The sequence below is a fragment of the Dicentrarchus labrax genome, unplaced genomic scaffold (genome assembly GCF_905237075.1).
Source record: "Dicentrarchus labrax unplaced genomic scaffold, dlabrax2021, whole genome shotgun sequence".
Lineage (NCBI taxonomy): Eukaryota > Metazoa > Chordata > Actinopteri > Moronidae > Dicentrarchus > Dicentrarchus labrax.
In genome coordinates this window covers 6,924,381-6,941,744 of record NW_026136701.1, presented here as the reverse complement: position 1 = coordinate 6,941,744, position 17,364 = coordinate 6,924,381, and the positions used below count along the sequence as shown (strand labels likewise).

Genomic DNA, 17,364 nt, shown 5'->3' with positions numbered 1-17,364 from the left:
AGTCTGTCTTCACAGTTGAAGTGCTCACATACATACACCCTGTGACAAAGGGTCAGTTCATTATAAAGTAATACCAGCTTGTTTTCAGACTGATAAGAAGTTGTTAAAGGGCAGCTGGAGATCACAACTCATATCTTTAAATATTTTGCAAGAGATTTGTTAGACCTTTTCACAAGCAAGTCAGAAGCCTACACTCTATAAATGTTTTATATTTCCCACAGAAACAATGACAGCAGTAAAGACATACAACAGAGTCAGACACAGTACATGAGCAAACACACTGGGTGACTCAGCAACATTGAAGGCACTCGGCTGTCCAAATTAAAATATTCTACTCAACAAAATATAGTTTGTGTTACCCACAACAGAAATGTGTAAAAATACAGTATTCAGACTAGAGTTTGGTGGATTTGCTGCTGTTGTGTTCAGCCATTTTAAAGTCACTTCCAGTCTTCTTGGTGGTCATATTCCTATAATGACAAGGAACACAACATTTAGATTATTTAATTCTGACCTTTAACCATTATCTATTTGACTTACAGTAAAACAAAAAAATCTTAATCAATAATAGTGTGTTCATGTAGTTTCAGTATAAAAGAATATTACAAATTATTAAAATTACAAATACAAAATCTTACATAGTGTTGCTTTAATGTAATGCTTATAATGGACCGACATTAGAGTGGTATCCATCTTCTTATATAACTCTTGGCAAGAAAGCAAATTAGTGTTTTTCCCAAAATGTTGAACCTTTGGAGTGTCCAGAAGTATCCTAAAGTTGTTGTTATATGAACATGAGTTAAAATCATCAGATTTACAGTTCACCTTAATCACTTTTATAGCTAATAAATCTAGCTCTAATAGCTATAGCTAATATTTGTGCTGTTCACAAGTTTTCACATTAGAACCAATTTGGGTCAGGGTAAATCCGCAGACAGCCGGCATGACATTGATCTACTACAGAAATAAACTAAGAAAATAAATAGCGCAGATGGAGGCCCCTGGTTGGCCTGTAACTGTTCCCTGGTTGCCACAGTTCCTCAGTAGATCATGCAGCCTGCTTACCTGTTGCCCTCAGCCTCATTAGTTGAGTCAGGAAGCTCTTTTCTGCAGGTCTCAGGAAGGAGGAAGACAAGAGCTCCGCTGACCACCACAAGGCTGCTGAAGACGATGATGGGTATGGACCAGTGGTATATGGCCAGCATGTTGAGCAACGGAGACAGCAGGCTTGCTATTCTAAAGGCTATGGAGCCCAAGCCAACAGCTGTTTGCCTGAGAGTGGAGTTCAAATACATTCAGTGCATATGTGGAATATCTATAATTATATATGTTGTATACTTTTATTTTGCATACCTGACGGAGGTGGGAAACAACTCCTGAATGTAGACCAAACATATTGACCCGGCCCAGTTCAAAAAGAACTTTCCAGTGGTTACAAGGGCTGTGATAACCACAGCACTGTCTGGAATTCAAATTAAAATGTTCAAAGTACGGTATATTAAACTTGTGACGGTCAGATGGATTCGTGATCATATACTGAATGTGACAGACAGGAAATTCACCTTGAGGGAAAGCCAGGGTTAAGAGGCAAACAAAACCGCCAGTCAGGAGGGTCGATATCAGGGATTTTTTTCTCCCTGTCAACTCCAGAACCCAGATACAGAGGAGATGTGCAGGTATCTCCGAGATCCCAAACAGGAACTGAACCAGGAAGATGTTCAGACCAAACTTGCCCACATTCAGAACAAGGCAGAAGTAGCCTAGATTTAATGAAAACCTTCAAACCACAAAAACGCAAACATGATACAAAAATTATTAATTAAATCAAATTAAAAACTACTTTTCGAAATGGGCTTAACTCACCAGGCAAAAGATATAATGACGAAATATTTGATCAGGACTGTTGAGGTAAAAAGTGCTTTGATTCCTCCTCTTTGGACTTCTCGCTCCCCAGTTACCTGAAGGGCAAGAGTATTATTATTATAATACAGAGGACAAACATGGCTGCTGGTGGCAATTTTACAGTTGATAGTGACTAACTCTATTACTAGACAGCCATTAGATTTAATCTGAAGGGTTAAGATCTACAAAAACCATTCGTGTCTTGCCCCCACAGCCCAGATATCAGTCAGATGAACTCAAGGACCCCTTCATCGACACCCGTCATGTTCCGAATGTGATCACTTGAATTGATTTTAAACTGGATGTTAGTTAACACAATCAATTCAATCAACCATTTTATTTCTGCCACCACTTTGTGAAGCAGAAGCTGCACATTTAAGCCATGTATCCATGACCTTTAGCCAACTATTTCACATTTAGGCCAATCCAATATATTTGGATATTTCAACCATTTATTCATATACGGATAAAATAAATAAATGAACTTTTATAACTAATTATAATTATAATAATAATAATATATAATAATAATAATAATAATAATAATAATAATAATAAAAAATTATTATAATATTTATCTGTATCTATTAGTGAACTATTTTAACTTTTTAATCTCTTTCTTTTAAAATTAAGAGGGGGATAATGGGCATGAGCACTAATCTGCTTACTCACTATAAATCCTACTGGCATGCCTTGGAATTTTACACACACATGAAATAAGTTTGATCTTGTGACACATTTTTAATTTGTCCAATACTCTGGTTTATGACTAAATTCATTCTAAACTAATGCCATTTTCCATCAGCCTAGTTAGCAAATGTTAGCGGACTAAAAAGATAAACTAAGATGGTAAACATGGTAAATGTTATACCAGGTAAAAATCAACGCGCTAACATTTTTTTATGGTGAGTATGTTAGCAGGTTGATGTTGGCATTCAGCTCAAAGCACCACTGTGCCTCAGTACTGCCTGTAGACTAGCGTTAAGTCCTGTTCTTCAATGGATCATTAAAGTCTAATTTGATCTAATGTTATTAAAACAGAATCTGACCTCATCCAGTAGAGTCTCTGGGATTTTCTTTTTATTGATTGCTGCAACTCTACGTATCAACCTCTTCGCTTCTTCGGTTCTTCCCTGCCCAAGCAACCACCTTGCAGATTCAGGAATCCACCTGAAAAGATGAGTCACAATCCAAATGTCAGTCACTCACAAACTGTCTTTAGTTTGCCAGTTGGGTTTTGCATTATTTCATGATGTGAAGTGACTAAACTGGATTTGGCCAGGTAGATATGACCAGCAAGTGTGTTAATGTAAACATACAGCACTGTGAATAAATAAATAAAAATCGTATATACAATACATACCATATGTACAAGCATACAACGGCCTGCATTCCTGCTGTGACATACTGTGCTATCCTCCAGTCACGAATAAAATAGACCAGACCAGCCATGGCACACTGTCCAACAGCTCCAAACTCCTGGCTCAAACAGGAGGCAAAGGACCTTTTGGTGACCCCAGTCCACTCTGTAGCTACAAACACATATTTAAATCACCTAAATCACTGCAGATTTCTGGGATAAATCAAAGAAATCTTGCTTTGATACATAGAATTCATACCTAATACAATGGAGTTAATTCTGTATCCTCCAAGTGCTGCTCCAACCATGAACTGTGACACCATGTAAACATAAAAATGTGAAGACAAGCCGGCAATTGTGAGAAATATCAGCAAAAGGACAACTGGTAACTGGGTGGTTCTCCTGCGGCCGTACCTGAAGTTTAGAGAGTGAGTGATCGTCACATGAAGGGTTTGAAGCACATGACTTTTTCAACCTTTTCAAGTCACTTACGATTCAGCTATAGGTCCAAAGATGAATGAACCAGCGAGTGAACCAGCCAGGAAGACAGTCTGCACAACTTCAACCATGTTAGACTTGTCACAGACGAGATCAAACTGAAAAACAACACTATCGAAATCAGTAGGACAGTCAGCACAGGTGACACCAAAGATGATCACACATCCTACTCGGCTTACATCAGTGACGATGGTGGCTTCATACAGCATGTTATAGTACACCCATCCATTCTGGCACCCTGTGGTCTCATTGAGTCCGTACTCCCTGATGGCACCAATGTCCCAGTCCACAGGGACAAACATCTGACACCTGCTGAAGGTCCCATCGTCCTCCCGGGGCAGAGTCAGGTTCAGCTGCTCATCTGTGGTCAGGTTAGAGTCAGCCTGTAGGATCCAGTCTGTGTTACAGTGTCGCTCTGGATCTGACTGGATAAAAAGAAAACTACAGAAGAAAACAGGCATAATGAAATTTGGGAAGGCTAACCCCAAAGTGAGAAGTTTCTGGAAGAAACCAAAGTCTCCAGCAGTTTTCAGAATCTCTCCAAAAGCCACCATTTCCACAGTAGATGTGTGAAATAAACTCAGGTAGGCAGTCTTATTTAGTTTCAGGTGATGGTCAAAATAAATGTTTAACCATCTGACTTTAGTCAGTAACTAAATGTGTGTTGGGCACATGTTCCAGGTCCACATGTAATCCTTGTTTAGAAATGGCTGACCTGTTAAAGCAAATAATAATGAAAACTGGTCTTTAAAACATCAACATTGTCCTCACTCATTTAATTGCATCATGTGACTTTATTCAGCTACTAAAAATCATCTGCATGTGTTGACATTTTCCAGTAACCTATATGTCAAGGAATCTCTTTTGTATGTTATCACAAATATTCCACTTCAAATTATGTATTTGTTGACATACACATTTTTATAATAAATCATATTTTAAAAATATATGTAATGATCTGTAATAAAAAAAGAAAAAGGTACTTGCCAATCAAATTATTAAATTAATGCTAATCATTCAGTGACCCCATAAAGAGGCAGAATGTTTTTTTTTAATGAGTAAACAATAAAAGGGAAAAATTTAGAAAATCTAAATGACATTGAGCTCAGAGCCTTTGATGATCAATCATTTTATCACCAAAATCTCACACATACACACGCACACAGGGAGAGAGGTGCCATCTGTCTTAATAAAATGACATTTGATCCATTAACCTTGGACAGGTGTCAGTGAGAAAAAAAATGCATGTCATGACATCCAAGCACTGTGTGTGATTATAAGTCCCATGTAATTCCAGAAATATGCATGTTAACAGATCAATAAGGTGCCAATTGAACAAATAGTTTGTGCATGATTAGTGACGCTGTGACAAAGGCCAACAGTGGGAAACACTACAAAACAAATAAAACACTAACGAATATGATGAGCCTCAATCTGTTTGCCTTAATATTTACAAGTAAAATGTTCCTTTTATCTGACATGTACACTTAAAGTCAATGCATCGACATCATTACATACAAACCTGATGATGTTTGTGTGACAGTGCATGGAGTTGCCATCATACGTACATTTACAACATCTTAACATACACCATTTACATCAGTACCTGAACTAGGAGCTATTTCACAGCCCTTTGCACGGGGTACAAAACAACCATACAGCTACACTGGGAGTGATGACAGTGATTCGTTGGTGAGTGTTTAGAAAGCAAACAGACTACAGTACTGTCAAAACAATTTGCCTAGTGACAAAGAAAACTAAAACTAACTGGCCTCTGGAGAAGTTTAAAGGGTTACTTCACCCGAAATATTAAAGATTTTAAAGCAACCCATACAATAGTGTATTTATTTCAGTCTGGGTTAAAGGCGTGGACCATTTACCTCCATTGCATTACTGGAGGCAGAAACCACCTCAAAACCAACTAATTCAATCAAAACTATCTGCCTGGCTAAATACCACACAATCTATTTATTTGTTATTTTTTAATTTGGATGAACTGCCCCTTTGAAACTTTATTTCAATTAGGTAGAACATTTTCAGTTTTTGAGCGTGCACACCTCTCCACAGAAGTCCATCAGCACTCAGCCTGTAACACAAGCAGCCCCAGGTTCGACAACCATAGCCAGCATTCAGGATTCATCCCAGCTGTTCGATCAGTAACGGTAAACAGGCTAAGTTAGCTCTGACAAGGGTACATAGAAGACAGCAATGACCCGTGTCTGTCTGTTGGCATTCACTTTGTTGACTGCTTGTGAAAATGTAAGTTCTCACTGCGGGTTCTTTAAGCTGCCTGTCTGGCTGGCTGACTTCATGAACTCCCCGTGAGGTACAAACACAAAAAGTGCTTTTATTCAACCAAAGAGAAATATTATCAGCAACCAGTGGTCACATAAGGTGAAAAGAATATACCTATTGCATAGAACAAGAATCTGAAAATAATCCCGTCTTTGAATACCTCGAGAAATCACCATCTGACAAAGTGTTGTAACTGCAGTTATGGGACAGATGAGTTGCAGTTGATTTGTGTGGATTTGAATGGTTTCAGCAGTGCAGTCAGAGATCAAACTCTTTGGTTCTGTTTTGACAAAACCACCACACGCCTTGGGCTGCCTTATACAGGAATCTGCTAGTTTTCTTACATTTTAAGTAAAAATCCATCTGAATTTACAGAATTACAAAACTAAAACTATGCTACAGTGTGTTTATAAGTTATCTGTTATGGGAGATTTGCTTAAATTTCTTGTATAGGTGTACACAGAATACACCTAATAATCACAAATAGACTCAATTTTTCACCAAAGCACTGGTAAAATCTATAGTTTGACTAAGGCTGAATTTACACTTTTCAATTTCAGTGTAGCATAAAGTGCCATATAATGGTGGCATGACACTCATGAGTTTAGTGGCACAGTTGATTTTTAAAAAAAGAAATAAAATAAAAAAGGCAATCACTTCCAGTACTGGCAGGAGATGGTTTGGATTGTGCTTATGTATGAAGAGGAAGAAAAAAAGAAAAAGAAATAAGGAGTTGATATAGTTGATTGCATCTCTTCTCCCATTTACTGTATAAGCGCACTGTAAACGTTTCAAGTGTGATTCCTGTGATGAACTGAGCCTCTTCTCAATGTGGTCCTCATGCATCCTGCAGTAGTGTCACACTCCTGCCAGCCTCGCGTTTCCTCTTCCTCATAATCTTCCTCTTCCTCCTCTCTTTGGCAGTAGTGGTTTCTTGGAATTGACTACAATGCAGCTGTGCAATACCATTAGTTTCTGTCCTTTGTTGCTGGCTTTACTTGACTTAACTGATGCTGAGCTGCGCAAATCCAATGAGTTTAACATCATCAGGGATTTCAGACTCCTCCACGCCGGACGCCTGGGAGAGAGAAAACAACATCATAAACTGCACTGGCCATCTTTAAATATATAACAATAACTAATCATATAAAACCTGTAAAATATATACATCAGTGGAAGAAATTTATTTTGTGTACTTACCAATTTAAAAGTCACATTTTTGTTACTGTGAGGATCATCAACAATTTTTTGCAAATTGGCAGCAACTAGACAGGAGACAAAAGGAAGTAAGAGGTCCGTGTCAGATGACCAGCTAATTTAAGAACTGATGTCAAGACTTTTCCATCATGATCGGTAGCAGGAAATAACTGGTTTTAGAACTGCATGCTCACAGTAAAAACATAAACCTGCTGTGTTGGAGTCATAATGTACCAATGGGTTTCCACACTTTAGCACATTTACAATAAAGCACATATAGTTAACATCTTTTTCCAAAATATTTTAGAATTCTTAAATACACTTTGTCTTGTTTATAATTATTTCAGTATAGCATTAATTGTTAATTTGCATAAGCATTTTGTTTACTGGATGGATTACCTATTTCAAATGAACTGACCTATCTGTGCACCAGAGATTACGTCCCATCATAAAGAACTCTATCGCTTACTTACCAATTACTAAGTCCCTCCCATCAACTAGACCTGCTGAGACCAACTCTTGAGAAACTCCATCAGCAGAATCTGTGAACAGACAGGCGAGAAAAAAACCAAATAGTTAGACTTGAGGCTGGATTCTTTTAGAATGAGACAAAAGAGAAAAAGCTAGCTGATGGGTCCCAACCTCTGCCAGACATGAACTCAAATCGGATGTCATTGAGTTCCTTCTTGGGATTCCTCAGTCTCAGGACGAGGCTGATGGGAACACTGGCATTGGCTGCAGCTGGGTCCTGCAACAGCAGAACAGTAGAGTTATTACCGCACAGCAACTGTGTATAACTTCAGCTTTTTCAACACTAGGCCTGAGGTTCTGGTTCATTATGTTTCTCATAATCTAGGCCCTAAACTACGGATTTGATTCAAGTCAATTCTATTCTATTCTATTCAGGAGGAGCAACACAGGACGGATCCCTCTCCCTGATATATAAGCATGTGTTTACCTGAGCAGTAGGTGCATGTAAAGGGCTCGCTGTTTGAGTGGGAGCCTGCAGTGGAGCGTCCTCTCCTGCCTGGCTCACATTCGCAGGGCTCTCGTGTGCTGCGCCAGGTGGCTGCAGATGTCCTGTGGAGCCATCGGCTGGTGGAAAGAGCTAATAGACACGAATATGCAGATAAAAATCAGCAGGTGTTTAGAGTTTTACAAGAATGGAAAAACAGAGGACACACATAGGACAGTCATGCAGATTGCTCTGTTAAGGCATTATAATAAATCAAGATGTTCATGTCATGTCCACTATAGATGGACTCACCTCCAAATTCTGGGACCCGTCCTTCACTCTGGGTGACTGCAGAATGGACATGACAGATTGTCAGGATTAAAAACATGCAATTCTCCTTTTATTCCCCCCAATGTATGGAATGATGTATTGTAAGATTAAAGGAATTTGACACAGGGTGACTTTAAACACAGGGCTTAACTGAAATCACAGTTAAGATAACAGACAGTAAAATCCCACACCAAGACATAAATTGAGTGTGAACACACATTGGACAGAATAAACAGGTGATCTGAGCAGCTGTCTGTTCCTGAGAAAACCGATTATCTACAATTATGTATTTTGCTCTGAAAGAACTAAACCTTCCCAAATCAGCAATTAGGCACAAATCTTTCTCAAACTGAGCCCATGCCACGTCCCTGAACAGGGAGAGTCACTATAAATACACAATCAACTTGCACAATGAAACTTTCTGTAATAACTGGCATTTCTGTTCACTATTTGAAATATTTGTTAATATTCATTTCAGTCAACAGTGGCAACACAGAGGTTATAGTCAGAAATATGATCAAGATCAAGATATATTTGTGTAATCTGGTGTATTTTAGTTGATTTACCTGATTAACCTGAACTCAACCTACACTGACACTGAGGCAGGAGGCCTCAGCAAAAGTGAACTCAACCTTGTTCAGACTAACAGTCCAACAGCACCATCTGTTGGCAGTAAGGGTGCAGTGTACAGTCTCACCCGCAGAGCTGCCACAGCAGCTTTTCCTTCCTCACTCTCCTCATCCAGCTCGTCGTCACTCCACTCCCAACCACCATCCTCCGTCTTGTGGAGACGGCCGCTCGAGCCAGGCACACGACGCACCTACACAATGCATAGAAAAACAAACAAAAAGGTGCAACACTTAATATTGACTCATTCGTCACACACCTCTTTCTGGTACATCCTTTTCAGAGTTGCAAGGGGCGTATCCCAGCATGCATTAGACAACAGTATTAGGCAACAAAGCGTAATGACTGTCAAACCTTTTTTGACCGCTCAGTGATTGTGGGACCTTTATATAGGAGCTTCTCCTGCAAATACTCGTTGTTCTGTAACAGAAAGACAGACATTTCTTAGAGGATCTATAAAGATTACTTTAAAAACACACCAAATATATCGGTTTATCTTTATAATAGTGACGTTAGGCTCACTTTGGCTTTTGTGAAGAATTTATGCTTCAGCAACTCAGCTGCAGTTGGCCTAAATAGGAAAAGAGACACAAGGCTCTTTATTATATTCATTACACAACTGGGGAATCTAATGGAAAGAAAAACAGATTTAATCTGGGATTAGGAGGGGAAAAAAGGATTTGGGGATTAACTGACCTTTTTTCTGGATCTTTCTGTAAACACAGGGAGAGCATCTTCCTGAAGGACTTGCCATACTTCTTCACCATTTCCTTGTCTGTGATGCCTGTCTCCAGACAAGGAGGGTCATTCTGCAAAGTCAGCATCAGCACCTACAGACACACAAAGATCAGCTTTGTCAGTAAACTGATATAAAACCAACTGTTAATTAAAATCTTATTAAAGCTACACAGTGCAGACTGGCTGGGCAGAAACAAATGGACTCCAAATGTTTCTTCATATTACATCAGCACTTCCATAATTTGCACCAGTTAGTGTAACAGGCTATAGAATTACTTATAACTGTCTTAATTTAAAGTGGACTGGTGAAATTAGAAAATTACATTGAGTTACTCAAGTAGACAGATGTAGCTTGTGCCATGAAGAGACAGAGCTGCCATACTGACATTGAGCAAAGTAGCAGTAAGTGCGCGTGTTACCTTCATCGGTGGGTATTTGTGATATGGTGCAGCCCCAGTGGCCAGTTCAATGGCTGTTATCCCAAAACTCCAGATGTCGGCTTTGAAGTCATAGCCCCGGACCTGCGGTTTAAAAACAGAACCAAGTGCTTAAGTCTTCTTTTCATCAGTTATGAGGCATTACAGAGAGAAAACAGAGGGAGAGAAAGATGCCATCTACAAAACGAGCCTCCCACCTGCTCCATGACCTCAGGGGCCATCCAGCACGGCGTCCCCACAAATGTCTTCCGAACCTTGTTCCTAGTCATGTCTCCTCCTGCTGCTAGAAAGGCACTCACACCAAAGTCTGGGGAGTGTGTGTGTGATCCACAATGTGTGACAGAAAGAAAAGAATTAGAGAAAAGCTACTTAAATTTCTTAAATATTAAGACAAACTAATCTCCATCAAAAAGTACAATGTGGGCCTTGTTTGTTCAACTAGATAATGTATCAGAGGGACGTGAAACTGTAACTATGCAGAAAGAAAATTACAAAACCACTGCAGATGCAGATAAAACAAAAACATTGTACCAGCAATTTGCACGGATCCATCTTCCCCAAGAAGAATATTTCCAGCTTTTAGATCCCTGTGTGTGAAGAGAAGGAGGGTTGAAGCATGATAAACAACTACGTTGTCACAAGTCAGTCATGCACCAACAGAGGAGTGGTTAGACTACACATACCGACTCTGAAAATGAACAAACACTCTTTACTCTTGCACACGTTAAAGCTGCACCTTTGATCTACCTCAATTTAATCCAACCTGATTTCTGTTTGCACAGACTGAGTGCAAACTATGCTGAAAGAATATGAGTGGATTAACTGGGCCTCAACCCCCTCCCTCCCCTTCCCTCTCCTTATTAGATATAAGTGAGTTAACCACAGCATCTGAGCTCAATCAGCAGCTGCCGAATGAACTGTCCACTCACACTACACTATACTGCTCCATCAGATACATTTAAAATGGAAAAAAATAAACCACCTTCCAAAATAACTTTAAAAAAAAATTTCTTTTTTTAAATAATTTGACTAAAGAAAACCTGTTTGTTAGAGACATAACAGAGACCTTAGCATGTTCATTTGAAATAATTACACTCATCCTACAGCAAGGCACAGAGGATATAGAGGCCTTTTTTGTCAGTGGTGGTCCACAGTGTTCCTGCAAGGAACTTTTATGTAAAACAAACCTCCTCAATTATGCATTTTCACTGTATTAAATATTGAAGGAGCGAGGTTCAGACCACACGCTCATATGCAGAGATGAAAGGCTCAGTGCCATAGCTGAGAAAGGAGAGTATGATGGAACATACAACTGCACTAACACAGTGCTAACAAGGCGTTGCCCTGCAACCTAACATCATTGGAGCTCACCGATGAATCTGCCCATTTTTGTGAAGGTACTCGAGCCCCTCCAAGACTTCTCTCAGGATGGAGGCGATGCTGGCCTCATCCAACACTCCGGTCTTGTGCTCGCCACGAGAGATGATATGTTTGATGATGTCCAACACTGAGCCTGAGAGAGAGGCAGAGACTTGTCACAAGACATGCTGACAGTACATGGATGGAACTCCGGTTTGGCAAGTAGTACTGAGTGGCGTCTATCTGGTAGCAGTTTGTACAGTAAACAAAACTTGCAGCTGTGTCCTCCTTTCGAGAAGCAGCAAAGTGCACCAACAGCAGCCCCCGACCTCCTAAACCTCTGGAAGAGTGCACCTGAACTTACTTTATATATACTAAAATAATGCTTTAATGCTGATGTCTGTTATTTGACAATTCCCTCACAGCTAGCAATCTATCCATAGACAGAAGTCAAAGTTGCTAATTCAAAAGGATCAGGGTCTTTGTAGATGTAAAAGGGTCAAAAAGTTAATGCTCAGAAATGTCTCAAACATTCAGAAATACTGTAAAATAATAATAGTAGGGAGAAATACGCTTCTGTGTTCTTGTGTGCTTTCATTTGACACTGACAAATATCATGTGACCAACTTTGGCTTTGTTAAACAAACTAAGGAAATGTCACAAGTCAGAGAAACTTGGCTTTACACCCACTTTTTTCCCAGAAACACAGACTCATTCATGTAATCTAGCATTACTGTTTGTAACTGTATCCCACTGATATCAGCCTTACTGTTAACCATTTGTTTGGCTGCATTCTAAACAGATACACCAGTGGCTTTGGTGTTGTATTTGAGTAGATGCTCAATGAGTGATTGCTGTAGTATTAATCAGAAAACCTGAAATGATCTCATTGTTACATCAACTTTATCTCTGGGAGTAAGAAACACAAATGGTGACCCAGAATTGCCAAGAATAAAGTCAATGACAGCAACAAGCACCACAACCACACCCTGGTGGCTTAATCCAAACATTCAGGCAAAGAAAAGTAAGGAGGTCTGACACAGAAAGTCAAGTCAAAGTCAAGGTGAAGATAAGAGTTAGCAAAGTCAAGTCCAAAGCCATGTTCCTTTAATCATTAAAGCACTTACCACCACTGAGCAGCTTCATCACCAGCCACAGTTCATCCTTCACCACAAAGGAGGTATAATAAGACACAATGTTCGGGTGGTGGCACTGGCTCATAGCCTGGATCTCTTTCTGCACCGAGAAGAAAATACAGGACGCAAGGTCATACAGGGAGCAGAAATGTTGCGGTACAAAGCAAAGCACTAACTAAATATTTATATTACAGTTTCCGTGACAAACTGAAGTTCAGTCATACTGTGTCTTAAGGAGGATTTGATCTTTTGATGTAAACTTAAGTCTGTAAAATCTAACTGAAGAGCAGTTTGAATTAGACAAGCCAATCCCTGCTATCACTCTTCCCCCACTGTCAACCTGTCTTAAACCAGTAGTGTGCTGTGCCTGACTGCAGACAGTGGAGTAACCTGGGTTACATCACCAGTGAGCCACCAAGCCAAGACATTTTTAACCTAGATGGCAGATTAAGGTGGATTCAGGACCTTGATATATTATGTAATGACTGGGTAGGTAGGTGGAAGTCCTGGGAGATAGGGGAATGTAATGAAATATTTACATCAGATAGCAAATGTTGTAATGTGGATATTTGACAGTCCTTGAAAGGCAATAATATTGCTGGGGTGAGGTTGAAATGATTGATGCTAAGTCATCTCTCAGACGTTCTACCTTAAGTTTCATTTTCTCGTCCTTTATTCCCTCTGCTGCACAGGTGAAACAACAAAGCACATTTGTAACTGTGGGGCACAGCTGGCTGATAATGGAATATATATATAGACCATGAGATGATAGAGACAACCAATGCAGATTTTTCTATACCGATTCTACAAAATAAAGTCTCTTTAATATTTGTGATTATAATAGACCTGTGTGGGGAACAAAAAGCTAATTACTTGACATTTGCATCAATGTGATTAATTACCTATCAACTCATTTCAAACTATACTGGATAAAATGTGTCCAACAGGTGATTATGAAAACAAACCTCAGCCTGCTGTTAGTGTGCTTTTTCCACTCACACAATTGAACCTGATTGTGACTGATTTGGCTGTTTATCTTGGGAAGAGTAAGGTTTTCGTTTAGTCAGATATTGCGACATGCTGTGAAGATTAGTTACGAGAAAGCGAACACAGTGTGACAGATGAATAAATCCCCTCCAGAGGTGAGTCAGAAAGAGCCTGACGTGTCTCAGCTCATTTGGAATCCAGTTACAGATAAGTATTTGAACAGTCCCCTCACATTCACATCATATGACATCATTAAATACACAGCATTTGCACATTTATTTCCCCCAAAGTAATTGGAATTGAATTTTGATTTTATTAAAATGTAATAATTTCTTCTCACATTAGCGGAGTTGCTCTGGATTTCAGGCGAGGTGGGATTCCTCTACTATAAAATGCTGCAAGACACCCTGAACTACTGTATCACAACATATACTGTAAATGCAATATAAAATTACAGAGATTTTAGTGCCTGCACCTACAGTGTTCACCAGAGTTTAGTTTGTCAGCCAATCACATGGTGGGATCACAAAATATTTATACATAAAGATTGACTGATTTTCTTTTTATGTTGTTCCATAGTTTAACTATCTTTTGCACATTTATCTCTAACCCATTAACAGGCTTTCTGAAAGGCTGATAACTAGGGGGTAATGAGCTACATAACAGTGGTGCAGTGTGTGTAGGCTTATCTCGTCGAGTGTTTGCAAAACAGCAACATTCAAAACTAAAATAATGTGAAGGAAACATTATTTCAGTGCTCATCAAGGTAAACATTACTGCACAGGAACATTACATTATTAATTCACATTGAACTTGTCTTTATGATGTGTCTTAGTGATTTCACCCAGCTCTTGTACTCAGTGGTTGTTGTGGTATCAAGCTTTTGATCAGGCCTTGACTGATCTGACCCCGCCAACCCACACATAAAGAACATCTGGACTGCAGATACTGGCCCACACATTGCGACAGTTTCCTACCAGGAGCTCATCCATGCTAGTTTGACACTTTTCCAGGTTGATGCGTTTGATAGCCACCTTCTCCTTCCTCGGCTTGCAGTATGCTGCCTGGACAACTGCAGTGGCTCCGCTCCCTGGAGGTAAATAACATTAAGAGTGAAACCATCATCACACTGTGGGAGCAGAAGAGCCTTTGACTTTAGAAGACAGCAGTCAGAATATGACTGCTCAACTAAATCTTTTGAGAGCGATGTGAGAAGGTGCAAAATCTGAACAGAAACTAGTTTCCTAGATTGGGGACTAAGGTCATTTACAGTATTAATATAATTTATCTATCCAAATTTAACTGAATTACAGAAAACTGCAGTTAAATACCACAGCAGACAAACTCCCTTGTTCAGAATAATCAGTCACGTTACCTAGACTAAAGTATGAGTATGTCTCAGTATAATCCGTGTCATACCTTCAGCAAAGGGAGCACCACCCTCTCCAACAACTCACGAATCTTCACGCACTGTAGGCTAACTTCTTAGCTAGCCGCTTAGCTTCGAGCTGACGTGCTAAGAAGCTATCTCACATTAGCTCACCAACTAGCAGAAACCGATAATCAGTTTGGCCTAGCTAGGGGTGGGGGGGACTGTGCAGAGCTGTTAACCTTCCTGCCATGTAGCTACGGGTTGTAACTGGCCTTCTGTTAGCTCCAGACATGCAATGCTAGCTGGCTAATAGCAGTTGGCTGCCGACACCGCTGTGGAGACTGTGGGAGGCTAGGATGCTAACTTTAGCAAACTAAGCTACTCACCTATCACCTCATTGAGTTCGTAGTCATCCCTGTCGATTGACCAGGATTGAGAGGACTGGTCGTCTGCCATCGTGTCGTTGTTTAAACGGTGTAAACAATGTTTCTAAATAACAACAGAGACGCTGTCTGGAATAATATCTTTGTGATTAGTTACTCCATTCGTCTCCGGTGATGCTGGCTGCCGCTGTTCCGCTGACAACTCCTGACGCTCCTGACGCTCCTGTCAACACAAGTTTACGCGCGACCGACGCTTTACGTACGAGCTCAGTAGGAGGCATAGAGATGTCGCCATCTTGAGTGTGGCAAGTTCTGCCAAACGTCTGTAAAATCAAAAAAACTCGTCAACAGAAATCATATTGAGGTGGACCCCAGTAATGAGTTATAGTTTATGGACCATGGCATGCGGGTTTAGTTAAAAATATTTGAACCTTTAGACAACACATACGCTATTTTTACACTCCGTACCTGTAAAAGTGTGCACAGTAAATCCAATAGAGGGCGCTAATGCCTCTACTAACTATGGGCCTTTTGTAGTTTTCTTTCTTGCACACCTTTTTGCTCATTGGTGCACAGTTACATTTGAAAGGCCTATAGGAAATAACATAGAAATAGTCAAAGTCCTGCATTCAAAATGTTACTAAAGGAGCAAAAGTATAAGTATTCATGATGCAGAATGGCCTCTGGATCATCATTAACTTAAACATGTAATCAGTACGCAGTAGTGCAACTGGTCTTTTTTCACAGCAGTCATTTTGACATGAAATAGTAGGGTAAACACAGGTGTTACTAATAATACTAATTAAGGTTCTGTTCCATTCAGTGTAGCAGAGTCTTTCCAGTGAGCCAACATGCACAATAGCAACACACTGACTCTGTTTGTCCTGAATGGAACAGATCCTTAATTAGAATCAATGGTAACATCTATGTTTATCTTACAATTCAATTTAATTAGTCAAAATGGCTGCAGTGAAAAAGTTCTATTTTAACTGATTTAAGTAATGCTGGGTAGTTTTATAAACTTAATCTGTGTTGTATGTAAAATCTTAAAAAGTGAGTATTAACCTTATAGCTGTTAATACAGTAAGAAAGTACAGTGGGCTATTTCCCTATGAAATGTAGTGGAGTATAAATATTAAGAAGCATAAAATGGAAATGTTCAAGAAAAGCACAAATACTTGAAAATTATACTTGAACGTAAGTAAATATACGTTGCGACATTCTGCCTTGCACACGGATACTGTATGTTTAAAGTTTATTTGTTAATCTTTCAGTCTACATGTTGAAATGTGGAACTTGCAAAGAAGTTATGAAAAGCAGATGTGCAATGCTAGAAACTCGACCGACTGCAGTATTCATCACTCAGTGTAACTGCTTTGGGCGGTATCCTTTGGTAACCCAGGAATTGCATAAAGTCACTGAAGCAGTGCCTTGAGATATGAGGATGTTTTGGGCAAAAGCAAAACTATGGATGGTATCAGTGGTATGTGAGGAAACAGTGGGGCCTGTTCATGCTTGTTGAACAGGCACAGACAACAAGGAGAGACACAGACTCTCACAGGCAGGAGATGTGAGGTACTACTTTATGTTTACAGCGTTTTCAATTGAACATATAAGTTTTATATGTTGCATTCCACGGCACTTGAACCAAGTTCACTGATTTAACTAAAGTCACACTGCTTGGTTTCATGATTTAAATACACACAAACCTTTGCTGCAAAAGGACTTTCCTGGACTCAATATTTTTTACAAAAACAATAAAAACACAAAAAAACCCACAACTAGTTT

At 39.5% G+C, this 17,364-nt stretch overlaps 2 protein-coding genes across 3 annotated transcripts; both read right to left on the bottom strand.

The window, feature by feature from the left end:
* Window positions 1–193: 193 nt before the first annotated feature.
* Window positions 194–4,449, bottom strand: LOC127370889 (solute carrier family 22 member 13-like). Of its 2 annotated transcripts, XM_051413364.1 has the most exons (10): window positions 3,940–4,449; window positions 3,755–3,858; window positions 3,522–3,676; window positions 3,266–3,434; window positions 2,952–3,072; window positions 1,864–1,958; window positions 1,563–1,777; window positions 1,354–1,462; window positions 1,066–1,272; window positions 194–470 (listed from the first exon to the last, which is right to left on the bottom strand). In XM_051413364.1, exons 1-10 carry the CDS (start codon window positions 4,312–4,314, stop codon window positions 395–397), a joined length of 1,626 nt encoding a protein of 541 aa, XP_051269324.1. In that variant the 5' UTR covers window positions 4,315–4,449; the 3' UTR covers window positions 194–394. The 2 variants fall into 2 exon arrangements, with proteins under 2 accessions (XP_051269324.1, XP_051269334.1); XM_051413374.1 differs by lacking the exon at window positions 194–470 and having other exon boundaries at window positions 1,127–1,272; window positions 1,563–1,760.
* An 85-nt stretch (window positions 4,450–4,534) lies between these two features.
* Window positions 4,535–15,802, bottom strand: oxsr1a (oxidative stress responsive kinase 1a). Its single transcript, XM_051413429.1, has 17 exons — window positions 15,580–15,802; window positions 14,799–14,911; window positions 12,826–12,934; window positions 11,711–11,852; window positions 10,871–10,926; window positions 10,537–10,646; window positions 10,322–10,423; window positions 9,861–9,994; window positions 9,687–9,735; window positions 9,519–9,584; window positions 9,235–9,357; window positions 8,520–8,555; window positions 8,211–8,360; window positions 7,895–8,000; window positions 7,726–7,794; window positions 7,256–7,320; window positions 4,535–7,133 (listed from the first exon to the last, which is right to left on the bottom strand). The coding sequence occupies exons 1-17, from the start codon at window positions 15,647–15,649 to the stop codon at window positions 7,059–7,061; spliced, it is 1,575 nt and encodes a 524-aa protein (XP_051269389.1). The 5' UTR covers window positions 15,650–15,802; the 3' UTR covers window positions 4,535–7,058.
* Between the last annotated feature and the right edge of the window lie 1,562 nt (window positions 15,803–17,364).